Here is a 23,655-nt window from a genome sequence, read left to right as displayed (position 1 = left end):
TCCAATACCTGTGTATTACCTAATACGTCCTTATTCTATTTCTTGTCTGCTTCCTCACGGCGGTTGTGCTTGTGAGAGTAAAAGTATATCTAATAAATGAATGGCTATGAAAGAAGAGACGATAGGTTACTTCTCGACTTAAATCTAACTGGTTTCGGGAAAGTAGCCCTCTAGAGATTTAAAACCTAGATAATATAGAACATTTGTCATTAGATCCCTGTGTACTGACCATGAAGGCCGACATGCTAGCTAGGAGCCAGATATTATATGAAGTTAGTAAAGATAGTTATATAGCTCCAAGAGTGTAATATATTGTAGCTATATAAATTAACTAATAGATGACTGGCTTCAAAAAGAAGGAAGAGTATCAACTTAAATACTAGACGTTTGCAAATATTAGATCCAGGTTCCCCGGAGTCTGAGGTTGACGCTGGAAGTCTGTACTTACATTCTTATTCGAAATTCGGGCTCTTGGTTAGACGTGTATGTAATGCGCATGGTTTTAAAGCATAGTCCAATCCCCATATGTTAATAGTGGACGGACAGATAACTATAATACAAGATCAAAATACGGTTACAATTTCACAGCAACTATCTTTTCCCTGCTCCTTTAGTAGGCACCTGCGTTGTTGGACCGCTTACAATTATCCTCTCTGGGAATGGCTTCCCCACATCTGCTTCTAAGCAAAAGTCCTCGCTAATGTTTTTTGCGTGCGTCAAATTCCACTGTAGCGCCAACCGAATAGACCTAATTTTGCTCGCGACTTGTTTAATATAACTCCTCGCTGCGGCGAGATATTACCCCATCCATCATTGGCATTCTATCATTTGTCAAGGGAGTGCCTTTTCGTGATGACCGACTTTAGTTTAGACGGTTTACTGACTATTTCTGGTTGTTTTATATATAGTCATCTTCCTGATGCTGTCCTTGAGGAGATAGTAGCCAGGTGAGTCGTGGTAATAGTATTCCTCCGATAACCACAGCCCTTACCCTGACTTTTGCTTTTCCTGCTCCGCTTCTACTTTCTATTTTCCATTTCTTCCAGAGTTATTATAAAAATATCTTGAATATTTTTCGCTGGAGGATTTTCGATGATAAATAGTAGAGATAATTAACAATCTGAGAAAGCGGCTTAGAAGTAAACTTGATGAGAAGGCCTCACCGCAACGTATTTAACCCTCCAATGTACCACTACAAGTGGCGAGTAGGCCAACGAACCACAGGATCAGGTATTATTTTAGCCATCTAAATTCTAAAGAACTCTCTCGGCCCGGTCTACTCCTTCGCAACAACTAGGATATCCAATGTTACGGCTTCAGCTTGCTTTTTCTTTCCGTGTAAGATAGTATATAAAGGAATAAAGACACTACCTTATCCTAGCATAGTTCCATTTCTTCCTGGATGGATTTTCCAAGATGGGCTCAATGAGACAGACTCACATGAAGTCATCTATTTGTGTGGTGGCCTCCTTAATTTCAACCTCACGTGTCTCCTTGTCCAACTGGTCTTTCTCACAACCCTCGAAAATGCCTCCCTGCACGCGTTCCTCGCCACCGCCCCAGAAAGCGTCGACTTCCCCAGGCACTTCTTCTCCAAGTATTTTCTTCCTATCCCTCGTCTCCCATAGCACAGGGTCATCAAACAAATCCGGCTCTCTTTCTGCCATCTTATCCACGATCTTCTTTGCCTTCTTCTTCTGCTTCTTTTTAGAGTTCGAAGTCTTACTGACCGGCTTTGACGTGGGCAAGAGAGCCGTGTCAGTGGCTGCGCCGCCAGTTGGGAGTGGACCGGTCTTGGCTGTGCGGGGTGGAATAATCTTCGTTTGCTGCGTCTTGTTGATTTCGTTGCTCTTTAGTTTGGACGCCCCTTTCTTCAAATTTTTGTTACTCCCACAATGAGGCTTGGCGAAGATATCGTCGAGGAATGGCTCGTCGTAGTCTACATCTTCGTCATAGTCGCCCGAGAAATTGGCTTCAATATCGAAGACATCTGAGTCGTGCCAAGACTTCATGTTGTAGACCGCGTGCAATGAAGACCTGAACTTTCCGGATTTAGATAAAAGACTGGGTTTCGATAGCGAGGAAATCCTCCTCGATAGTGTCAAGCTGACCCTTGAGCTTGGCTGTGCTCACTTACCTTTTCAGAGTCGGGGGATTAATAGAATAGACTGTTACTACAAAATGACGGGGTATTCTTGAGTTCTAGGAACTTACACAGAGTAGTCCGCATGTCGTCACCCTGTTGTCTTCTTCTCCCTCTTCCGATGTCGGAGCGCTGCAGCTTCGCATAGGATTGAATTGCTTTCTTCTCCGACGCCGCGCCGAGAGAGTGGTCAGGTGCCGGTTAACGCCGGCGAACTGCTTGGGAAGCAGTCCTTGGGGTACCAGAAGCGACCCGCGCGCACAGGTGAGGCAAGACAGGCGTTCCTCAACGGGAATCATAATGTCGGCCATTGAGTTTGGCCAGACCGCACAGCAGGAAGTCTACTGCTTTGAGGGCTTTTATATTAAAAGTCCACATGTTTTGAGGTTATTGACCAGCGGTCAGCGTGGGCAGCTCTTGAGAGTAGTAGACTGGCAGTAAAAAAAGGATGTGTGCACTCTGGTGTTCTGGGCCAGGTGGCTGGAAGCCAAGATTCTAGTTTGTGGTGTCTCAGATGAGCAGGTGTCAGACAACAACTCGAAGCAACTGGCCTTCCTGTGGAAGATCTATTATGTGGCGGTGGCTGCACGTGCCTTCAAAGGCGGACAGTTCTAGAAGTTGAAGGCCACATTCAGACGACACTTACTAAATTACTGTACTTCATCGATGAGCTCGTCTATTTGAAGCTTTTCTATTCGTACGACGCTGGACTGTTTCGTATCTTATGTATTCACATTCAGTATATTTATAGATACTTATCACTGTACATCGCGCCATTATTTTCTAAGAAGGATATGATAGCCTCCAAAGGTATCCCTCTCCGCATCCCGGTTTCGTCATCCCACGACGAATGCAATCCGACCAAGTTTCCAGAATTCCAATCGACTAGAGGTGCTCCCGAATGCCCCCAATACGTCCAGCAATCATGCATCAACGCCCCTATTTCCGAGTTGTCTTGAAGGTCCTGTTGGGCGTATCCCCGAAAGCGACCGGCGCTCACGTGTAGGACGTCATAATTCGTCTGGATCCCCGGTTCTGAAGCTTCGAGGTCTTCACTTCCTGGATGGCCTATGCAGGCTAGCCGAGAATTCTTGGTGGGCTGTACGGCGCTGATGGGAATGAAGGGGAAGAGGATGTCATCGTTCTCTCCCAAACACGCAGAACCGTCCATCTGGGCAGCGACGACATTTAGCAAGGCAAGGTCTCGTCGGGAATCCCACGCCACGCAGGTCGCCTTAACTACGCCCCCTGACTTGAATAAGAGCCAGTGGGGCTTGGAGGAATCTAGCTCTTCGGGTGTCTCGGCTACGCAATGGGAGCACGTTAGGAGCAGGCCCCCGGACGTGATGCAAACTGCCGTACCGCCTTCTTCTTGGGCGAAAACAAGCGTTGCATCAACTATCCGCGAATGTCTTTCGAAGCCTTTTGGTATAAGGAGGTCATTTGTTTTTAACCACGACTGTTTCTTGAGCAGGAGACGATGGTCGTCGGTGGAGAGCTTCGTGATAGTACCCGTGAGTTTAGAGGCGAGCGGAGTTACTATGCATCCTTGGGTTGTTGTTGGTAGTCGGGAATCTCGGCTTTGGTCACTGTGAGTCTCTACGGGGGCTGGCTCACTGGATTCTTTTGCCGCTTCCTTTGTCTGAGATCTTGTTCGCCTCGGGGAGAACACTGATTCGACCGACGTTCGTGTCATTTCTTTACAGCCTGTCGGGGAGTGTAGTCCAGGACTGCGGGGGCAACGACGCGAGATTGCTAATTGCCTCTTCAAGGGTATTTCTGAGTATTTTAAACGCATACCTTCGTATATCGCATACGGCTTAACTACATGTTGCCTTTCGCTAAAAAAGTTCCGAGGAACACCTTACAGTAAGATGCTGTCCAGACAGACGCTAGAACCTCTAATTAATTGATATCAGTATCGAGAATATTAAAGCGGGATACTACCCGCCCTGAAGAATGGCCAATAGTCGGCACTCCCAGAAAACTGTCCAAAGCTCCTTGGCAGAATAAAGAAAAGCAAAGGACACCCTCTTCTATCTCCTTGATCTGGAAGTTCTCCAGTCCCCACGACTTTAAGTCGATGTTTTAATTAGGGAAGAACCGCCCTGTGAACCACCCCAGACCAAAAAAAAAAAAAAAAAAAAAAAAAAAAAAAAAATGGTGACCGAAAAAATGCCAGGACTGGAAGACCCCTCCATTTCTTCTTCTCCTCCTTCTTCTTCTTTCTCTTCTTCATCTTTTTTTCTAATTAGCCTGTGCTCATCCTCACTGCCCCTTGCATCTTTTGCTCCTCCCATCAATTCGCACGCAATTGGTACCTTTTCGTCAACCATGAAGACCGACCATTGAGACACTCTCCCTTGACAACTACACAACAATGTCGCCAGATTGTCAGCCACTGCAGGACAAGCCCCCAGTATCTCCCGGTGATGGCGACCAGTGGCGCTTCAATTTTGCCCTGGAGATGGCTCCCTGGAGATTGAGCACATCTACGACTACGAGCCTGGTGGACACCACCCTGTGCGCCTTGGCGATACGTTTGGCGATGCTGGTCGATACCGAGTCATCCACAAGCTGGGGAGCGGCGGCTTCGCCACAGTCTGGCTGTGTCAGGACATGACGGTGACAGAGACGCCGGGATATTGGGCTTTGAAAATTGTTGTCGCCGCGCGCCGACGCATCTAAAGAAGACTCCCCGGAACTACGCATGGGTAAATCAATTAAAACCCTGCTCGGCACTCCGGACATTCACGATAACAAAATATCATCCATTCTCTGCCTTCCCTTTGACCATTTCGAGTTTAGTGGGCCCAATGGCTCTCGCTATTGCTTCGTCTACCCCGTCCTCGGCCCAAAAGCGTCGCTCGGGATGTTCCAGTCTCCGAGGGAGAAGAGGGATCGCACGATAAAAAACATCTATTATCAACTTGTCCAGGTTGTGGACTTTCTTCATCGTCGAGGAATATGCCATGGAGGTAGGTTGCAACTCGACCCGCCCTACTCGGCGTGTTGGCTAGGAACTAATTGTCAATAGACATTACCCCGAGAAATGTCCTTCAGTACATTCCAAGCCTCAATGGTTTATCGAAGTAGAGGTGCTTCAGATTTTGGGCCAGCCTTCCCGCAATCCTGTCGTCAAAATAGACGAATCTGGAGAGGATGACTCTTCACCTCCGGAGTATCTTGAATACCCTGTCGACTGGAATCGTGTAGATGTGCGATACATCACTTCTCAACCCGGTCTCATCGACTTTGGCGAGTCTTTTCGCGTATCCAAAGCCTCCTCAGTCTCTCGGTACCCCACGGCCATATCGCTCCCCTGAGTTAATGCTGGACATCAAAGCTAGCATTGGCTCGGACGTATGGGCCCTAGCTTGTACACTTTTCCAGATCGGCACAGGCCGCAAACTATTCGAGGCCTTTGATAATGAAGACGACGACTACCTCGATAGATCGTCATGGTTCTCGGAGTTATGCCTGAGCCTTGGTGGTCATCGACCTGGAGTAAACGAAAAGGCTATTTAAAGACGAGGGTGGCGAGTTTGGCCGTGTCATTCCGCTAGTGGAGGAGCCCGAACTCCCGCCGAATGTCTCCATCCACCCATCAGTGGCTCCTGGCGCCCGGTCATTGCATGACAAGCTTGCGCCTGGTGTTTGGTATATGGACTCGTTCTTTCCTGATGACGATTGCCACCGCGATATTCCGCAGCGGGAAATTGAACTTTTCGCCGACTTGCTAGGGAAGATGCTGCAATACAGGCCCGAGGACCGGATTAGCGCAGCAGATGCACTGAACCACGAATGGTTTATGATGTAATGCATGTTAGGGTATAGCGTGTTAATTCGCCACAAATATGTTAAGCATTTCACAACTAGGAGAAATGAAGAAAAAACTATGCTCGAGCCCCATTTGCCCACGACTGGAGTACAGTTGACACATGTGCAATAAAATGGAAAGCCAACAGGAGTGATAGCATTGTTTTACCCTTGGCTAATCCGCGATCGAAATGAATAGAGAAGATCAAAGACGGAGCCAGGCTAGAAGAGGCTAAAGTCAACATTGAATTATTATTAGCAAAGACTAAACAGCGCAACATCTAAAACTCTACCAATACCAGAGGAGAATGTATAAAGGAAAGGGTAAGCATAAACATTGTAAATAAAAAGAAACGGAAGAGAGAAAGCAAATGAAGAAAAAAGGGGAAGGGCGTGCCAAAATTCCAATCACCCAAGCCTCCTCAGAACCATCCAAACCCTTAATCCACTGCTCCCACTCAGCTCCTCGGCACATCTCTGGAATGCTCTCACAATTCGCCTCGCTCCCGCCTCGCTCAAGGCGTCTGTCCAGTAAGCGAATCCGGCCTTGATATCGATGTTGGTTTTGCCGTTTCCACTTCCGTTATTTATGATCTGCACTCCCACGCTCATGTCGTACTCGTTCGGATCGCGGTAGCCGAGCAAGCGGAGCGAAATTTGCTTGTCCTCGCTACGGAGTGTATCTTTTCGCGGCTTCCGGGGGACGAGATTTGCGTTTTTCTTTGTGTTGTTGATGCGAAGTGGTGCATTGTCGGCCCTTTTCATTCTTGGTGGTGCCGTGGCCGCTCTGCGATCTTCGCCGATACTCGGCCCTGCTTCCAAGTACTGCAGGCTCATGACGGAATTGCAAAGCGCCAATTTCCCATTTCTCGACTGAATGGTCTCAGAATCATTTATTTCCATCTCTTGCAGGGCCTCCGCCAACCCCGAGTGATGCTGCATTGCCTCCAAGACTTCGCCCTGTGTCCTTCGCAAGAGTTCACCCACCCGCGTGGTCGGGTCGAACTTAGTCCGACATAACAGCATGCTCGTCATCGGCCCGACCATGTCTTCGGCTCCGGGTACTGCGGCGTCCCGGTTCGCTGTCATGTACCCGAAGAGTGGCACCTCTTCCGAGCGCATGACACACTGCCGCAGCACGAGACCCCAAACAGTCTGGAAGAAGGTCGCGATCGTGACGCCATGGAGCCGGCAGAAGATTGGGATTGCTGCGATGAGGGCGGGATTGAGAGTAATGTTGAGCGACCTATGTTCACCTCGAGGTCTGGACACGGTGCAAAACAGGCGTGATGAGGAGCTAGCGAGCAAGTTGCGCCAGTAACTTACAGAGGCGGGCGTGCTTTGCTTCTCTAGCCAGGCGACGTAATCACCAAAGTATGGGGCAGGGCCCGATTTGGCGGAAAGTCGTCCGCCATACGCGCGGACCAGATCGCGGAACAGGATTGTGGTTGACATGCCGTCCACGAGCGCGTGGCTAATCTCGAGCTTGCACGCGACTTTCCTGCCGTCCGCCGTGACGAAGAGCGTAAAACGCTGGTGAGGTCTCTGCTCGCTAGTATTTCTAGCACTGGAGTGATTGCCGAGAGATTTGTAGCTCTTGATGCGGTCCCGTAGATCGCCTTCATCGGCGCAGGTGATGACGGGAATGTCAGGGTCATAGGATGAGAGTACGACTTGATCATAGCAATCAGGTCGCGAAGCGCTAGGGATAAAGACGGTGCGCATGATGGCGTGATGATTCACTACCTTTCGCCACGCCTGCTGTAGTGATTTGACATCAATTGCGGCTTTGAAGGGGCCTGTTTGTCCGGCTAGGATCTGTTGAAATACGTCGACTTCGTACAGGCCTCGCTTCGGACTCTCTTCTTGACTGGCGAGCATGTGTTGTTGGAGGGGCGTGCAAGGGTAGATATCTTGCACATTGTTCATATTAATTCCGCCCTCAGCGAGGGTCTTCTCGACCGTGGCCAGCCTCGCCTCGTCCAAGCCTGGGAGCAGGGGAAAGTCGCTGACGGTCCGCCTCCGGCTCATGCAGTTCAGAGTTTCGGTAGCCCGAATTATGGCGTCCTGCGCTAAGGTAATCCACTGGTGGATCTTGTCCTGGTGGCTCATGTTCTTGTTGTAGGTAAAGACGACGCGGCCCCGACCATGAGCGACAACCACGCTTATGTCGATAAGAGCAAACCGCTCCAGCTTACCACCAACTTGATTTAGAGCAGCCGAATCTCCGGCCAAATCAACCTGGCTGAAGAATGCATCCTTCGTTTCCAACTGTTGATACTGTCCCAGGTAGTTGAATAACAGCTCGAGGCGAGAATCATCTCCGAACTCCTGTCGACCGTCTTCTGTCAGAAAGCGGGAGCTGAAGTACGGCATTCCGTTACCAGGTATCTTGTGCCGCAGGTCTTTGATCATTCGCACATTTTCGACAATTTGCGGCGAAGGCGAACTTAGGTAAACAGGGCTTATCGTCGTGAACCAGCCCACAGTACCATTCGGATCAACGTCGTTGTTCCATGGCTCGCGTCCATGGCCCTCGCAGAACACTGGGGGCATCTGCCGATCAGAGAATACGTCATGGAACGAATGAACGATGGCGGCCAGGATAATGTCCACTGGCTTGGTGTTGAGCGCCAAGTTGCTAGACCCAAATAACTTCGTTGTTAAGGTCTCGTCCAAAGTGAAATCTTTTGTGGTGACATCGCCAAATACGTTAGGCCGACCCTCCATTCCCCAGTATACAAAATCGGCAGCCGGGGCCTTGAAGGGCAAGACCTCATTCGTCTTGAGTGACGTGGCGTGCTCCTGCTGTAGACGCAGCCACGTCTGGAAGGAAAGCGGGGGCGCCGACGACAAGGTTCCGGTGGTAAGAAGTTCTTGGAGATCATTCAATATAATCCGCCATGATACCAAATCGATTACCAGGTGGTGAGCACCGATAAATAGTAACTGCTCGTTCTTCTCTTGGGTGATTTGGAACAGGTGGGCAGCAAAAAGAGGCCCGTTTCGAATATCCATGTCAAGATCGTTGCGTTTCTCCAGGATTTGAGGCACCTGGCTCCGTCCATTGACCTCGTCCACTCGGAAGCTGTATGACCCTTCAATCTCAGATATGATCGTTTGAACCCATGTACCGTCGGAAGCCTGGCTAAATCGAGCACGCAGCATTGAATGGCGGGACACGAGAGATCCGATGGCTGTCTGGAGGTGCTGTGCTGTTACTTTTTGGTTTATCCTCAAGACAAAGCTCTGGGTGAAGTGTTTTGTTGACTGAGCTGTGTTAAAGAATAGCTTCTGGATGGGGGACAGTCCAAATGGCGCTCCAGCAGGCTCCGGCGAGTGCGTAGCTAAGTCGGGACTGGTAGCCTGGGCTCTTGCGGCTAGAGCCATCAAGCTCTTTGATTTAAGAATATCCTGGATGGTCAGATTAATTCCCTGTACTCGAGCCCTGACTCGGAGCTGCATGGCAGTAATAGAGTCACCCCCTAGACTCAGAAAAGAGCGCCCAAGACTGGGGCTTTGAAGGTTCAAGACCGAGCTGACCAAGCCTTGCAAGACTTGCTCCTCCTGGGTCGATGGGTGCGTGCGAACATCCCCATCTGCATTACCTTGGAGTAAGAGCTCATAAGTTTGCTGGCCCAGTCCTTCCAGCCATTCATTGACAGTTTTCCTATTAATTTTCCCGTTCATGTTCAATGGGATGGCCTCGACACTGATCCATACAGAAGGGACCATGTAGCTGGGAAGGCGATCTTCCAAATCTTGGCGAATGTTGGAAACATCAACGTCTCCGGCTCCTCCCTCGAGACTTCTCAATGGAACCAGTTTTGTGATACTGCCATCGAAATGCTCGTTGTCGGTGTCGGTACTGTTGGGTTGTGTTAAGAGGCGATGGAAGCTTAAGGTGGCCACGAGCTTGTCCTTCAATGGTCCGGCACGAGGAATCCGAGCCACAGCGTGACGAACATGCGAATGTTTTAGGATAAGATGCTCGACCTCCCCTAGTTCAAGGCGTTGACCATGTAGCTTGACCTGATTGTCCTTCCTGCTGACATACCGCAGGACGCCATCCTCATCATAGCGGGCGAGGTCACCTGTCTTGTACATGCGACGAGGCTTGTCGCCACTATCGCCCAACCCCTTTTTGGTGATCCACTCGGGGTCCAGGATGTACGAGGCGGCTGTCTTGACTTTATCATTCAAATAGCCGCGGGATACCAAACCGCCTTCGACGACGATTTCTCCCACACACCCAAGAGGAGTAAGCTTGTTGTGGTCTTGAGGTTCGCAGAGCCACACGTGGCACGCCATGGTGTTTCCAAGTCGCGCTGGCGATGTCTCCATAGTTGTGGGAGGTGTTCCAGTGGCGTATATGGTAGTTTCTGCCGGGCCCCAGATGAGAATAAGTCTCAACTTGTCAGACCATGTCTTGATATTTTCTTCGGTCGGTGCCTCTCCACCCAGAACAAGGGTGCGGAGTGTAGGGACCGAACCGGGAGAAACCATTTGCGCAACCGTAGGTGTTAAAAACATCCAGTCCGCCTTATATTTCGTGACTGCGCCGGAAAGATCGTTGATCCGTTCTTCTTCCGAAGGAATGCAGACCGTTGCCCCGCGCTGTAAAGTGGTGAAGATGTCGGCGCAGCTGATGTCAAAGGTGTAGGCGGCAAATTGGAAAACTCTAGTGCCCCGGTTGATACCTAAATGGACTCCATGGGCTCTGGAGCTGGTACAAAGGTTCCGGTGTTCGACTACTATGCCCTTGGAGCGGCCAGTGCTGCCAGAAGTGAAGAGCACATACACCGCGTTCGAAGGCGTGACCTCTGGTAGTTTCGCCTCCCCCTGACACATATGATCACGGATGGCCTGTTCATCGACAACCACCGTATCGATAACACCGTTGAATGACGTTTGTTGTTGTCGTGACGTGATCACAAATTTAGCGTTGGTGTCTTCCAAAACCTCCCGACTCCGGCTCAGTGGTTGGGATATACCTAGCTGAGCTACGGCTCCTCCGGCCTTGACAACGCCCATCGCCGCAACAATGGCCCACTTTGACTTTTCAAAGCAGACGGGAATGATATCTTCTTTCCTGACGCCCCGTAATACCAAAGACTTGGCGAGATTCGTGGAAAGATCGTCGAGTTCCTGATATGTCATATCGCCATCCCAGCCCGAAATGGCCGTATCCTGAGGGTGAAGGCGGACCTGCTCAGCAAATACTTCATGAACAGTTGACTCGACACACTGCATGTCGTCCTTCTCATTCCAAGATTGGATCTTTGAAACATCTTCGGGACAGATCATGTCAATGTCGGAGAGCAGCATAGTAGCGTTCCCCGTGCAGAGTTGCCGGGCGACGTGGCTGAACTGACGGTATAATCTCTCCATCTGCCAGGCGTTTAAAACAGTGTCATCGTATCGAGCTTCAACAGTAACTGTTTCATCATCCCCAATGACGCACTCCATTATGACAGCATACGAATCAAAGAAACCCTTCAGGAGTTGCTTGTCTTGAACCTCAACAAGGAAATCGTCTTGGTTCTTCTTGGAGCCCTCCTGGACCTCAAAGAGGTTATTGAACTCCAATGAGCCATATACTTCGGAGCCTAGGCGCCTGAGGGATTGAAGGCCATGATGTTGAAAAGGAATTAGGGCCGCAGAATCTTCTTGGACGCGGTTCAAAAACTGTCCCACAGATTCGCTATGATCAAGCTGTATCCGGATGGGCACGGTGGTGAAGGTTGGTGCCATCATGTCCTCGATCCCTGTAACAGGGACATTGCGGCCTGAGAGTGTTTCTCCGTAGACGATATCATTGCTTTCCATGTATCTCGCAGTCTGCCGATCTGAAATTAGAATCACAAAGGACAAAGATAGAGGGAGAATTGATGCCAACTTACAACCAAGCCCCATGCAGCTCTCAGTATGGTTGCTTTTAAAATGCCGGTTGCCTTATTGTGTGGCATGGTGAATGAGTCGATGAACTCTGAGTTCGGTTGGGCTTGATACGCAGCCGATGGGAGATGTGGGAAACTAGAGAGCGAGCCACTGCTCAGCTTTTCACGCCAGAAAGCATCAGACTGGCTTGCATCGATGTTTGCGAGATAGTGGATGAATTTGGTGAAGGTCGGACCAACTGGGACCGGCTCCCCACGGTAGAGCTTTTCGACCGTAGAGAGCAGCCGCGCGGCGCTGAATCCATCGTACAAGGCGTGGTGAGAGATCCAGACGAACTTGCGTGATCGAGTGGAGATGGCGTATGAGGCGAGCGGCTGTCCGTACTCGACACGAGATAGACCGAATTGAGCCAAATAGGTCTTGACGGAACCGTTAATTTCACCCCAGCCCAATGGTTCACTGAGGACTACTTGGAGAGATTCCAAATGTGGTCCTAAAATTATTCTTGTCCTCAGTATCGGGAACATGTCCACTGCCTTCTCCCAGGCTCGTTTAAACGCATCTAAATCGACACATTTGGGAAGAGTGAATATTCGAGTCGCAATATAAGCGCCAGGAACGCGCGTTGAAATCGCCATCAACCCTTCTTGAAGAGGCGTGCAAGGATAAACATCCTGGATCATGTCCTTCTGGACACCGCACTCTTCGGCAGCATGATTGACTATCGTGGCAGCGTCTTCGCGGACGAGGGAGAATGGAAGGATTGGCTGGTCCACATCAGTTCCATCACGTTCCAAACGCGTTGCCATTTGGTGCAGACACGGGTATCGGAAGATGTCTCCGACCGTAAGGCACCTCCTAGCCCGGCGAGCTGCCGATGAGAGCGCAATGGCTCGAATGGAGTCACCGCCCTTTTGTAAAAAGTTGTCATTTGCCCGGATAGACTCTGGGGAAAGACCAAGTACTTCACCCCAGAGAGCCCGTAGTAGCAGTTCCGATTCCGTCGAGCAAACTGTCCCGTGGTGGTCTTCTTCGACACCTGCGCCCACAAGGCGATATTGTTCAAGCTGGCTTGGAGAAAGATGGGCGCCCGCTTGCCGAAGCGTCTTGCGGTCTCTCTTGCCAGTCTGTGTGAGCGGCATTTCTCTCAGGGCGATGAAGAGAGATGGCACCATGTAAGGCTGCAGGACGTTGCACAGAGCCAGACGCAGGTCGAGTAGGCGACGCTTCTCTTCGGCCGAAAGCTCAGTGGACAGCTGAAAGTCTTCCTTTTTCTTTTCCTTGCTGTCACTAGAGCCCAGATTAATAAAGGCTGCTAAAGCGGACTTGTCCTCGTCCCCGCCTTCATAGACTCTTTCCACGACAACAGCATCAACTGGGAAGCCATTCGCCACAATGTGGTGTTCGACCTCGCCGCACTCGATTCTTTGGCCGTGAATCTTGACTTGGCCGTCTTTGCGTCCAATATAGAACAAAGTGCCGTCAGACTCGTAACGAACTAGGTCCCCGGTCTTGTATATGCGCATGTCGTCAATGCCTAGCCGTTTCGCGAATTCCGGATTGCCAATGTAGGCCTGAGCCGTGATGGTGGTATTGTTGTGATATCCTCTTGTAACAATGGGTCCCTCCACGCAGAGCTCTCCGATGCAGCCAATGGACACTAGTCGGTTGTGATCGCTCTGATCAGTAATCCACGTTCGGCAGCCTAGGCCTACTCCTATGTTCTGAGGTGAGACACCGGGCACCAGGCTTCCCATGGTCGTCAAGACACTGCACTCGGCCGGTCCGTAGGACTTTTGATAATGTTAGCGTTGTACCCTTTACAGAGAAGGGGTGGGGTGGATGGACTCACATTCATCAATACTACGCGGCGACTCCACCGTTCGTACAGGTCGGGGCGTATGGCCTCCCCACCAAGGGATAGGTGCGTAAGGTTAGGAACCTCATCCGGCCTGAGTATTGCGGCGGCGGTTGGCACCATGGTAGCCCAATTGACCTTATACTTGTTAATAGCCCCGGCAAGATTACTGAGTCTTTCTTCCTCCGAAGGAACGCAAACGCACCCTCCTCTCATCAGGGTGATGAAGGTGTCTGCGTTAGATATATCGAACCAGTGGGCCGCAAACTGGAGCGTCCTTGTCTTCTCCCCTATTGTCAATCGTGGTGCTTGATAATGCTGCATGGAGCAGAAACCGCGGTGCTCAACCGTTACACCCTTTGGCTTTCCTGTTGAGCCGGAGGTGAAGACGACGAAGGCTGAATTATCAGGGCGTGTGGAGGATCTGACAGGATCTGCAGGAATTGGAAGTCGGTCAATGGTGTTCTGATCTACAATCACAACGTCCGGAACGACTCCTGCTAGTAGCGGGGCATGCTGAGGCGAACAGACGACAATTCTCGCGCCGAGATCACCCAAAATTCCCTCCATCATAGAAGCGGGATATGAGGGATTTAAGTGGGTGTATGCGCCACCTGCCTTCAACACAGACAGCATGGCGACGACGTTCCACTTAGACTTCTCGAAGCAGAGGCCGATCTTGGTTTCGGGGCCTACTCCCAGGCTTTGAAGGTGAGATGCAAGCTTAACAGAGACATGATCTAGCTCCTTGTATGTGAAGTTACCATCCCAGGCACACACGGCGTGAGCACCTGGTCTCTTCTCGGTGCGGGCGGCGACGACGTGGTGGATGCAAGCGTTGATTGTCTCTGGAAGCGCGCCGTTCCATCTCATGATTTCGTTCAAATCCCCTGGGTTAACCACACCAATCTCTCTGAGTCTTGTGTTCAGACTGCTACTACACATCTGCCGAAGTGTAAAGTCGAACTGACGGATGATTCGCTGCATCTGTGTTCTCGGGATGATCGACTGGTCATATTTGACCTCCAAGTCGGTGGTACCGTCGTCGCTCATGCAACATGACATTACCAACGGGTAACTGTCAAATTCGTCGAGGTTTCTGGGGACGACTTCCATACCATCGAAATTTTCTTCATTACTATCCGAAGTTGAAGGTTGTATGACGAGCAAGTTTGCAATATTGTCGATCGCGGCGCGCGCGGTTTCCCCTTGTGATCGAATGTTCTGTAACCCAACCTGCTCGAAGGGCATGATAGATGTGGCCTGGCTATGCAAGGTAGAGAGGAATTGCTGGATAGTTGTTTCGCCGGTGACGTCGAGTTCAACTCTGACGGGGACCGTGGTGATGGTAGGTCCATTCATACTGGAGATGCCGGGCACTGGCGCGGTGCGACCAGACAAAGTCACTGCGAAAACAATGTCATTGGCTTGGCCGTATCTCGAGATGACGGAGGCCCAAGCCGCGCGAAGGACGGTTGAGGCAGTAATATTCCCCCCCTCGGGAGTAAGGCCCTTCACCTTGGCTGAAACTCGGCTTCTCAGTGTTTCATGAGTTTTGGGGATATACCCCATAGGGACCGCCGGGAAGCTTGTTGGAATGCCCTTCTCATCTGGGAACTGAGACTCCCAAAAGGCCCTCTGCTCACTCGAATTCCTCTCGGAGAAGTACTTGATAAACTCCTTGTACGGGACGTGCTTGGGTAGACGTAGGTCATCGGCCAAAGCACGTTGAACTTGGTCAAACGTGATCGCAGCACTCCACCCATCATATACAGCATGATGGGCAGACCACACGAAGTAGCGCTCCTTGGGGTTATTGACCAGAGCAAGTCTCAAAAGTGGACCACCGTACGTAATTGGAGTTTTCATGTCCTTGTCGAGATACGTGTCGAGGCTCTCATCCGTTTCACACCACTCGAGATCTCCATCGAGAACCGCTTGCAGTGTCCCGGCGTCATTAGTGTTGACAATCCGCGTGCGGAGGATCGCTTCTGACGCAGCAACCCTGTTCCATGCATTCTTGAAGCGAGAGGTATCAAAATCGTTACTCGTCAAGCGGAACACCTTTTGTGCCTTGTATGCACCCCGGCCGAGGCGAGTAGAAAGAGCCATAAGGCCTTCCTGTAACGGCGTGCAGGGGTAAATGTCGATAACTTGATCATCATTTACGCCACATTGTTGCGCGACCTCTCTCTTGACACGATGCAGTGACTCGGGGCTTAGATGGGAGAGAAGATCAAAAGGCTTGGCCTCTGTTGGGTCTGCGCCTAGGATTCCATTCTCCCCTCCCTTGACAAGGGTTAAGGCCATATCCGACAGCTTCGAGGACTTGAAAATGTCGGGGACGGTGATTGTCAGATTGCGCATGCGAGCTGCGGCAACCAGCTTCATAGCGCCGAATGAGTCACCGCCGATATGGAAGAAATCGTCGTTTGCTCCAATATTTTCGATGGGCCTGCGTAGAACTTCACTCCAGAGTGCCTGAAGAACCATCTCAGCTTCCGTCTCGGGCTCTCTCTTCACGATATCCTGAAGCGAGTAGCGCGCAATTTGGCTTTCAGAGAGGTTCAAGACCACTTCGCGGATCCGACGGCGGTCAAGCTTTCCGTTTCTAGTTGGGGGGATTGTGGAAACTGGGATATACATGGAGGGAATCATGTACTTTGGTAGCCGGCTTTGCAGGGAGCTGCGTAGTGTCGCATGCTGGAGTGATAGCTCGTCACTGACGTCTAGTATCAGAGACTGGGGATCGGCCGGGGACGCTGAAGCCAGCGTTGATTGCGGGTAACATAAAAACGCAGCGAGTGTCAGGCTCTTGGAGTCGGCCTTGAGCGGAAACCCATCAACAACCACTGCTGCCTTCTTGCCAAGATGAGATTGAACTTGATAATTGATCTCGTCAAGCTCTACACGCTGTCCATTCACCTTTATCATCGTGTCCCGTCGACCTTTTTCTCGAAAGTTAGCAAGGAACTTAAGAGGAAACACCCTGCCCCGCGGGAAGGGGAAACAAAAGGAAAAAGTAAAGAAATAGAACGCACCCATGATGCTCAGGGTACCGTCAGAGTTAAAGCGACAGATATCGCCGGTTCTATAGAATCGACGGTTTAAACCAGGAGTCATCGCTTGCGCCCACTTGGGGTTGTGAACGAAAGCTTTCGATGTACCTTCCGGGTTGTTTAGGTAGCACCTTGCCAGTTGGGGGCCCTCAAGTAGAAGTTCTCCAGCGGCCCCGAGAGGTACCAATTTGTTGTAGTTGCTCACATCTACAACCCAGGCTCGACTGCCATACGGCCTCCCGATGTTGGAGGAGCTGGAATTAACAGTCAATGGCGTGCTGACAGTCACCGTGACGGCGGTTTCAGCTGGGCCATAGCCTGAAAGGGGGAGGTAGAAGAATAACTGATTAGCATCTAGCGCGCATAAATAAGTGGGAGGGAAGCAATGAGCTCAGTCGCCATACCATTCACCAGATCCCCAGCTCCGGCCCAAGTTTCAACCGTCTCTCTGTCCATGGGCTCCCCGCCGCAACTAATGAACTTCAAGGATGGAACCCGTTTGGGATGCAATAACTTGAGAACAGTCGTTGTCAGGGCTGCCCAGTTAGCGCGCAATCGCTGTATGGCACTTCCCGGGTCATTGATCCGTTCGTCTTCCGATGGAATGCACACGCACCCCCCACGCTGCAAGGTTACCAGAACATCGTGATTCGAGACGTCATAGGGATAGGCTGCAAACTGGAAGACGCGGGAGTTTTGATCCAACATGAAGGGAGGACCCAACAAGTCTGCCATAGTTGACATGGACGAATGCTCAAGGGCAATAGTCTTAGGTTTCGCAGTTGTCCCCGAGGAAAAGACGACGCATGATAGATTGTACGGCCTCACCTCGGGGCATGGAGGCCCATCCTTGGTTGGCAACCGACGAGCAAAATCCGCGTCGATAACCACAAGCTTTTTCACTCGGTCCATCCCCTTGACGAGGTCAGCTGTCTCGGGGCTAACGCAGATCACCGTTGCGTTGACATCAGCCACGAGATTCTCCAGACGATGACGCGGGTGAGTCGGGTCGAGACCGACGAATGCCCCTCCAGCCTTTGTGATGGAAATCATGGCTATAGCGGCCCAAGCCGATTTGTAGAACACATAAGGAACGATAACTTCTGGACCAACGCCTACGCTTCGAAGGTGGTGCCCAAGACGAGTCGTAACATCGTCAAGATCTTTGTAGGTCCATGAGCCATCCCATGCACAGATAGCTTCAGCTTCCGGTTGGATGCGTGCATTTTTCTCAATGTCGGTGAACACGAGACGGTTAGACGTGGGGAGAGGCTCCCCGTTGCCGTTGAATTGCAGCATTTTGTCGACGTGAAACTGGCTTACCAGCTCTGCCTCTCCAATATCGATGTCGGGATGGTGAACGATTGTGCTGAGTGCCTTGTCCAATGCGCTAGCAATACTGCGAACTTGTTCCCTCGTCAAATGATCTGTCCAGAATTGCATCGTGACAGCGAGGGTACTCTTGAGAAGCCCAACGTCCAGACTCAATGCATACTCGGTCGGGTCGTGAGCTTTAAGGCTCTTAATTGCAATCCCTGAAGCATTCAGCTCGGGAACATCATCATCCCGATGGAAAGACAAGATAGTATTGAATAAGGGACTGTTTCCCAAGTCAAGAGAGCGTTGTATATTGGCCAGTCCGCAATATTGGTGAGGCAGGCTCTTGATAAAATCTTCAGCGGTTTTCTGGAGCACGTCGGAGAGCTTGCATTCGGAAAGGTCGAGACCGCACACCAGCATGGTCATAAAGGCACCTACTCCGTTCTCGATACCGGGCAAACTGGCATCTCGGCCGGATGATAGGTATCCAAAGGAGACCTTACTTGACTCGGTGTATACTTTCAAGACCATTCCCCAGGCTACTTGAAAGAGACTAAGTGGCGTAATATTAGATCGTTCACAGAAGGCCTTCACTTCTTCCGCAGAAAGACTAATGTCAACTTCGAATTGGCCCACTGCCTTCCCACCGACGGGGCCTTCGAGGGGGGCCAGTGCTGGAAATAGACACGGTAATTGGCCTTTGAGCTGTTGTCGCCAGAAATCCCTTGCCCCAACGTCGGGTTTGCTCTTGATATACGCGATGTAGTCGCTAAATTTGAAGCGTGGCTGTATAGTCAACCCCCCTTCGTAGGCTAGACATAGATCGCGGACGATATTTGCAATAGAGCTCCCATCAACTATTGCGTGATTGATCTCCAGTTGGCAGACGAGCTTGTCAACAGCGACGCGGCAAATAGTTAGACGATGCGGTGGTTGCTGGCTGCGGAAAGAAATCGGCTTTTGGCTCTGGAAAGCATGGGCAACATCCCGTTCATCGCAATCCACAACAACAACGTTGGCAGAAACGGATCTGAGAACAAGTTGATCGAAGACACCATCCTGGGCCGAGCTCTCGACGAAAACGGTCCGAAGAGAAGAGTGCCACTGTACCACTCGCGTCCAAGCTTCGGCGACGTGCTCAGCATCGATAAGGTTGTTCGAGCTGTCACGGGGCACGATTTCCATTTGATGCCGGTATTCATAAACGCCGTCACCAGACAGGCTCTGACTAACCAGGAGCCCGTGCTGCATGGGTGAGCAGGGGTATATGTCCTCGATGTTCTCTAGATCCTGGAAGCCGGACTGAGGAAGTCGATGTTCCAGGAGATTGCTCAGGCCGTCGTAAGTCATCGACAAGAGGGGAAAGTCAGCTAGGGTGAAATCGATGGGAGCAGTGAGCATTCCCACAACAAGTTTGTTTAATGCCTGTTTCGTAGCCTCGATCCACGCTTGGATCCTGTTTTGATTCCTCATGTGCCTGTTGTAGACGAAAGTGTACCGCATCTCTCCGTCTATCACTTCCGCTGTAATCTCGATCAGAGACAATCTGTCGACGTTCTTACCGATGTCGTCAGATTGCGGGAGGAACGAAGGGCGGACCTCCTGTCTCAATATCGCCTCCGGGCGATCAAGGGCTTGGAACTGTCCGAGATAATCGAAGGAAATCTCGATTGAGTTGTGATCCTGGAACTTCTCGGCGGTGCGTTCGTTGTAGAACCGCGAGGCAAAGTATGGACGTCCATTACCGGGCACTCTGTGGCGGACATCCTTGACCTTTTTCAGTGTAGCAACCAGGGCATCCTCTGCACCTGTTGTTGCGGTTATGGCTAGAGGATACATCGTTGTAAACCAGCCGACAGTTTCGGACACGTCCAATGCCGGATCCCAGGGTTCTCTCCCGTGACCCTCGCGAAAGATGGCGGGGAGCTCTCTATCATCAAAAACTTGAGCAAAAGAGTAGAACAAGCTTGCCAATAAGAAATCCAGAGTCTCGGTACGTAAAGCTCTATGCGGCTCGCCGCCGAGGAGCAGGGCCGTCGACTCCTTGTCTAACGTGAAGATCCCTTCACTGGTTTCAGACAGAGGATTAGGCTTCCCGTCCATTCCCCAATATTGGAAGTCTGGCGAGGGAACTTCGAAAGGCAGTGCTTCATCCGGATCGCCGTGTTTAGAAGCATGATCGGCTTGCAGGTCGATCCAATTCTGGAATGGGAACGGGCGCTCCGGCCCAAGAGAACCAGTGGCGAAGAAAGTCTCTAGATCGCGAAGGAGAATCCTCCACGACACCCAGTCGATGATGGCGTGGTGCCCTACCATGAAAAGGTATTGCTGGTTGTCCACATCTAGCAAATCGACGGAAAATACAGGCCCTTTAAGCCCCAATGTTCGCTGAGATAACATGCCAACAGATCCCGCATCCTCGATTGATCTGAGATCATGAAATTTGAAGCGGTAGGATCCTTCTGCTTGAGATAGAACCCTCTGGGTCCAAACCCCTGATTCCGACGAGAAACGGGCTCTAAGCATCGAGTGCCTCGAGACAACGGCATTCAGCCCGGCTTTGATGACTGACCGAGGGATGGTTTTGGTAAGACGGATGAAGAAGCTTTGGTTAAAATGGACCTCCGGTAGCTCCTCGTGTACCGAGCGGAGTTTGCTGGCATACATACGCTGGATAGGAGATAGTTGGAATGGGTGATCGAACTTTTCGTCATATGAGAAGGTTGATTTCGTCACACGACCTGCGCTCAGCGCAAGTTCTGGAATGTTTCTGCTTCTCAGGATGTCTTTGACTGTCACAGAAATTCCAGAGTTCCTGCACTGGGCCATGACTTGCATAGCACTTATGCTATCCCCGCCTAGGCCGAGGAATGGTTTGTCAAGTGGAATAAGGTCAGCCGATATGTTTAAAACGCGGCCGAAGATGTTGCGAAGTGTATGGCCAACCGGAGAGAGTTGTGCATCATTCGTCTGGATGTCGTCCAATCCAATTAGACTGTGATAGACATCATCATTCATATCCGCTAACCAGCTCTGAACATATTTGCGGTCCAACTTGGCTGAGGCCAGGAGAGGCCAGGTTTCAACGACGATCCACATCGACGGAATCATATATTCAGGTACGCATTGCGCCAGATGGTTCCGAATAGCCTCCGTCTGAGACTTGACCCTCGAACCGGTCAAGATGTTAAGAGGAGGGTTGGCAGCGCCCGGTTTGGCCTCCTTGGAGAAGTCTCGGAGTGACAAGACAGCGACGAGTCTGTCTTTGCACGGGCCATGCTTTGGTAGGCTTACGGCGATGTGCTTGGCATGTTGGTGCTTAGATATGCTGTGCTCAATCTCCCCTAACTCGATCCTTAATCCTCGAAGTTTAACCTGCCCCACGGGATGTATTAGTCTCCGTTGCCGAAGTCGTATCCCCGATATGCCAGGGCATACTATGTGTCACGGCGCAAAATACGTACCTGGGTGTCTTTGCGGCCAATGAAATGGATCGTGCCATCCGAGTTAAACCTGGCCAAATCACCAGTCTTGTAGAAATGGCTAACACTGGCGTGTCCTTTGGCCCAGTGCTGCGTCCAGCCGGGATCCTTGATGAAGTGCTTCGCCGTCTGCTCCGGATTGTTCAGGTACCCACGAGCGAGGATGGGCCCAGATATGAGGAGTTCACCCACAGCACCAATTGGGACGAGTCTGTTATGATTATCGGGTTGGACAATCCAGGCAAGCCCGCCAACACTCCGGCCAATATTTGCAGGATCGCTATCGGGGGTAAGATGGGGATCACCAGCTGCGGCGATAGAACACTCTGATGGGCCATATCCTGCATTGGGAATTAGCAAGGGTAACACGCGGCAATGAGAGCCGAGTTGATTGTTCTCGCAACATACCGTTAACCAGCTGCAAATGTGCAGCCCACTTCTCGATGTCGGCCTTGTGAAGTTTCTCTCCTCCCAAAATCAATGTCTTAAGGCTAGGAACTTCGTAGGGTTTGACGAGTTTGACCAGCGATGGCGTGAGGAACGCCCAAGTGATCTGGTAGCTGTTTATGATAGAGGCGAGCCCCTGTGTCATTGCCGCGCTATCGGGAGTGCAAACGCACGCACCGGAGATCAAAGAAGTCAGAATCTCCAACACGCTCACATCAAAACTGTAAGATGCTAGCTGCATGACTCGAGTTCGCGGGCCCAGATTCGACTTAGCAGCATGCTGTAGTGCTCCGGAAAGGAAGGCTTTGTGGGTGATCAGGCAACCTTTGGGTTTACCGGTGGTCCCAGAGGTGAAGACGACGTAGAGGAGATTCTCGGGCGAAACACCAGTACGTGGTGAGGCGCCAAATTCTCGCAGACAGTCGATCAATTTGCCATCGATGATGATGGGTCTTACACCCATGCTCTCCCAGGATGCCGCGTGGTTCGAGTTGGTGAGGATATAGTCGCCGTTGAGTTGGCTCATAATTTCTCGCCTGCGGTTGGCGGGATTTGCCGGATCAATAAATACCATTGCCCCGCCGGCTTTGATGACGCCCATCAGCGCGGCGATGGCCCAGCATGACTTGTCGAAGCAGAGGGGTACCATGGACTCTGGGCCGACACCTTGGGCAACCAGGTGGTGTGCAATCAGAGTAGAGATACGGTCAAGTGCTTCGTAAGTGAAAGACCCATCCCAGGCGTCCACGGCCGTCTCAGTCGGCTGCATAGCAACCTGGCGCTGGAAGAGTATATGGGCACAACTATTGATAGCCTCTGGTGCTTGGGCCTTATTCCAAGTCCATAGCTATTTATTTGATATCCATGGTCAGCTATAAGCCAGTATGTTGTAACTTGATGGGCGTGATTTATATTGGAACGGAGTTGGGGGATGGAACGGTCATGGATATTATATATACCTCTGCTTTGTCGTGGTCGCTGACGATATCAACCGAGGCCAGCATCTTGTCTGGCGTTGACAAGATAAGATCCATAACATGGGCAAACGCAGCGGCCAATCTCTCTGCCTGCTTTCTGTCGACAACGCCTTGGTCGAATTCCACAGCGCAGTCGAGGGATATTTCTGGAAGACCGCAGACTAATCCGGTCAAGTGAGGACCACCTATGGAGGTTGTGCAACACGGATCACCGCTCTTGAACACGGTTACCGTATTCAGGAGAGGAGAGCGCTGCAAATGCAAGGGATCAGCATCGACGGTTGAGGTTGAAGTACTTACCTGCTTCGTGCCACTCTGTACGCGTTGAAGCACTGAGGAAATCTTCGATGTCCAGTCAACGGATGCTTCGCAATGCTGCCATTTCTGGCTGTCATCGGTGATACTCAGCGATGGGAAAGCGATACGTTCCTCTCCCGTATAGCTCCAAAGCACAATGGCCCAGGCGGTGTTTACAGTGACCATGAGATCGAGGCCTTTGCTTCGACAGAAGCTGTAAACATGGCCAATTGGCCAAGTGCGAGGCGATCGACAGGTACTATACTCCATGATGAAGTGGTTTGGATGTATTGGGAGCTATGCTGATTGGAAGAATGAGCTGTAAATGCCCGAGTAATTGTAAGCTGTAATA

General features: G+C 51.0%; 2 protein-coding genes and 1 pseudogene across 2 annotated transcripts; 1 reads left to right on the top strand and 2 right to left on the bottom strand.

The window, feature by feature from the left end:
• Window positions 1-1,436: 1,436 nt before the first annotated feature.
• Window positions 1,437-2,012, bottom strand: SAPIO_CDS9293 (annotated as a pseudogene; the record flags this gene model as incomplete).
• A 2,511-nt stretch (window positions 2,013-4,523) lies between these two features.
• Window positions 4,524-4,831, top strand: SAPIO_CDS9292 (uncharacterized protein; the record flags this gene model as incomplete). Its single annotated transcript, XM_016790727.1, has 2 exons — window positions 4,524-4,536; window positions 4,587-4,831. 2 exons carry the CDS (start codon window positions 4,524-4,526, stop codon window positions 4,829-4,831), a joined length of 258 nt encoding a protein of 85 aa, XP_016640030.1.
• A 1,539-nt stretch (window positions 4,832-6,370) lies between these two features.
• SAPIO_CDS9291 (uncharacterized protein) lies at window positions 6,371-23,489 on the bottom strand (the record flags this gene model as incomplete). Its single annotated transcript, XM_016790726.1, has 9 exons — window positions 6,371-11,803; window positions 11,866-13,656; window positions 13,716-16,669; window positions 16,763-17,098; window positions 17,185-21,475; window positions 21,565-21,923; window positions 21,991-22,876; window positions 22,989-23,258; window positions 23,307-23,489. The coding sequence occupies 9 exons, from the start codon at window positions 23,487-23,489 to the stop codon at window positions 6,371-6,373; spliced, it is 16,503 nt and encodes a 5,500-aa protein (XP_016640029.1).
• Between the last annotated feature and the right edge of the window lie 166 nt (window positions 23,490-23,655).

The sequence above is a fragment of the Scedosporium apiospermum genome (assembly GCF_000732125.1).
Source record: "Scedosporium apiospermum strain IHEM 14462 chromosome Unknown SEQ_SAPIO_0132, whole genome shotgun sequence".
Classification (NCBI taxonomy): Eukaryota; Fungi; Ascomycota; class Sordariomycetes; order Microascales; family Microascaceae; genus Scedosporium; species Scedosporium apiospermum.
This window is presented reverse-complemented; position numbering and strand designations above follow the sequence as displayed.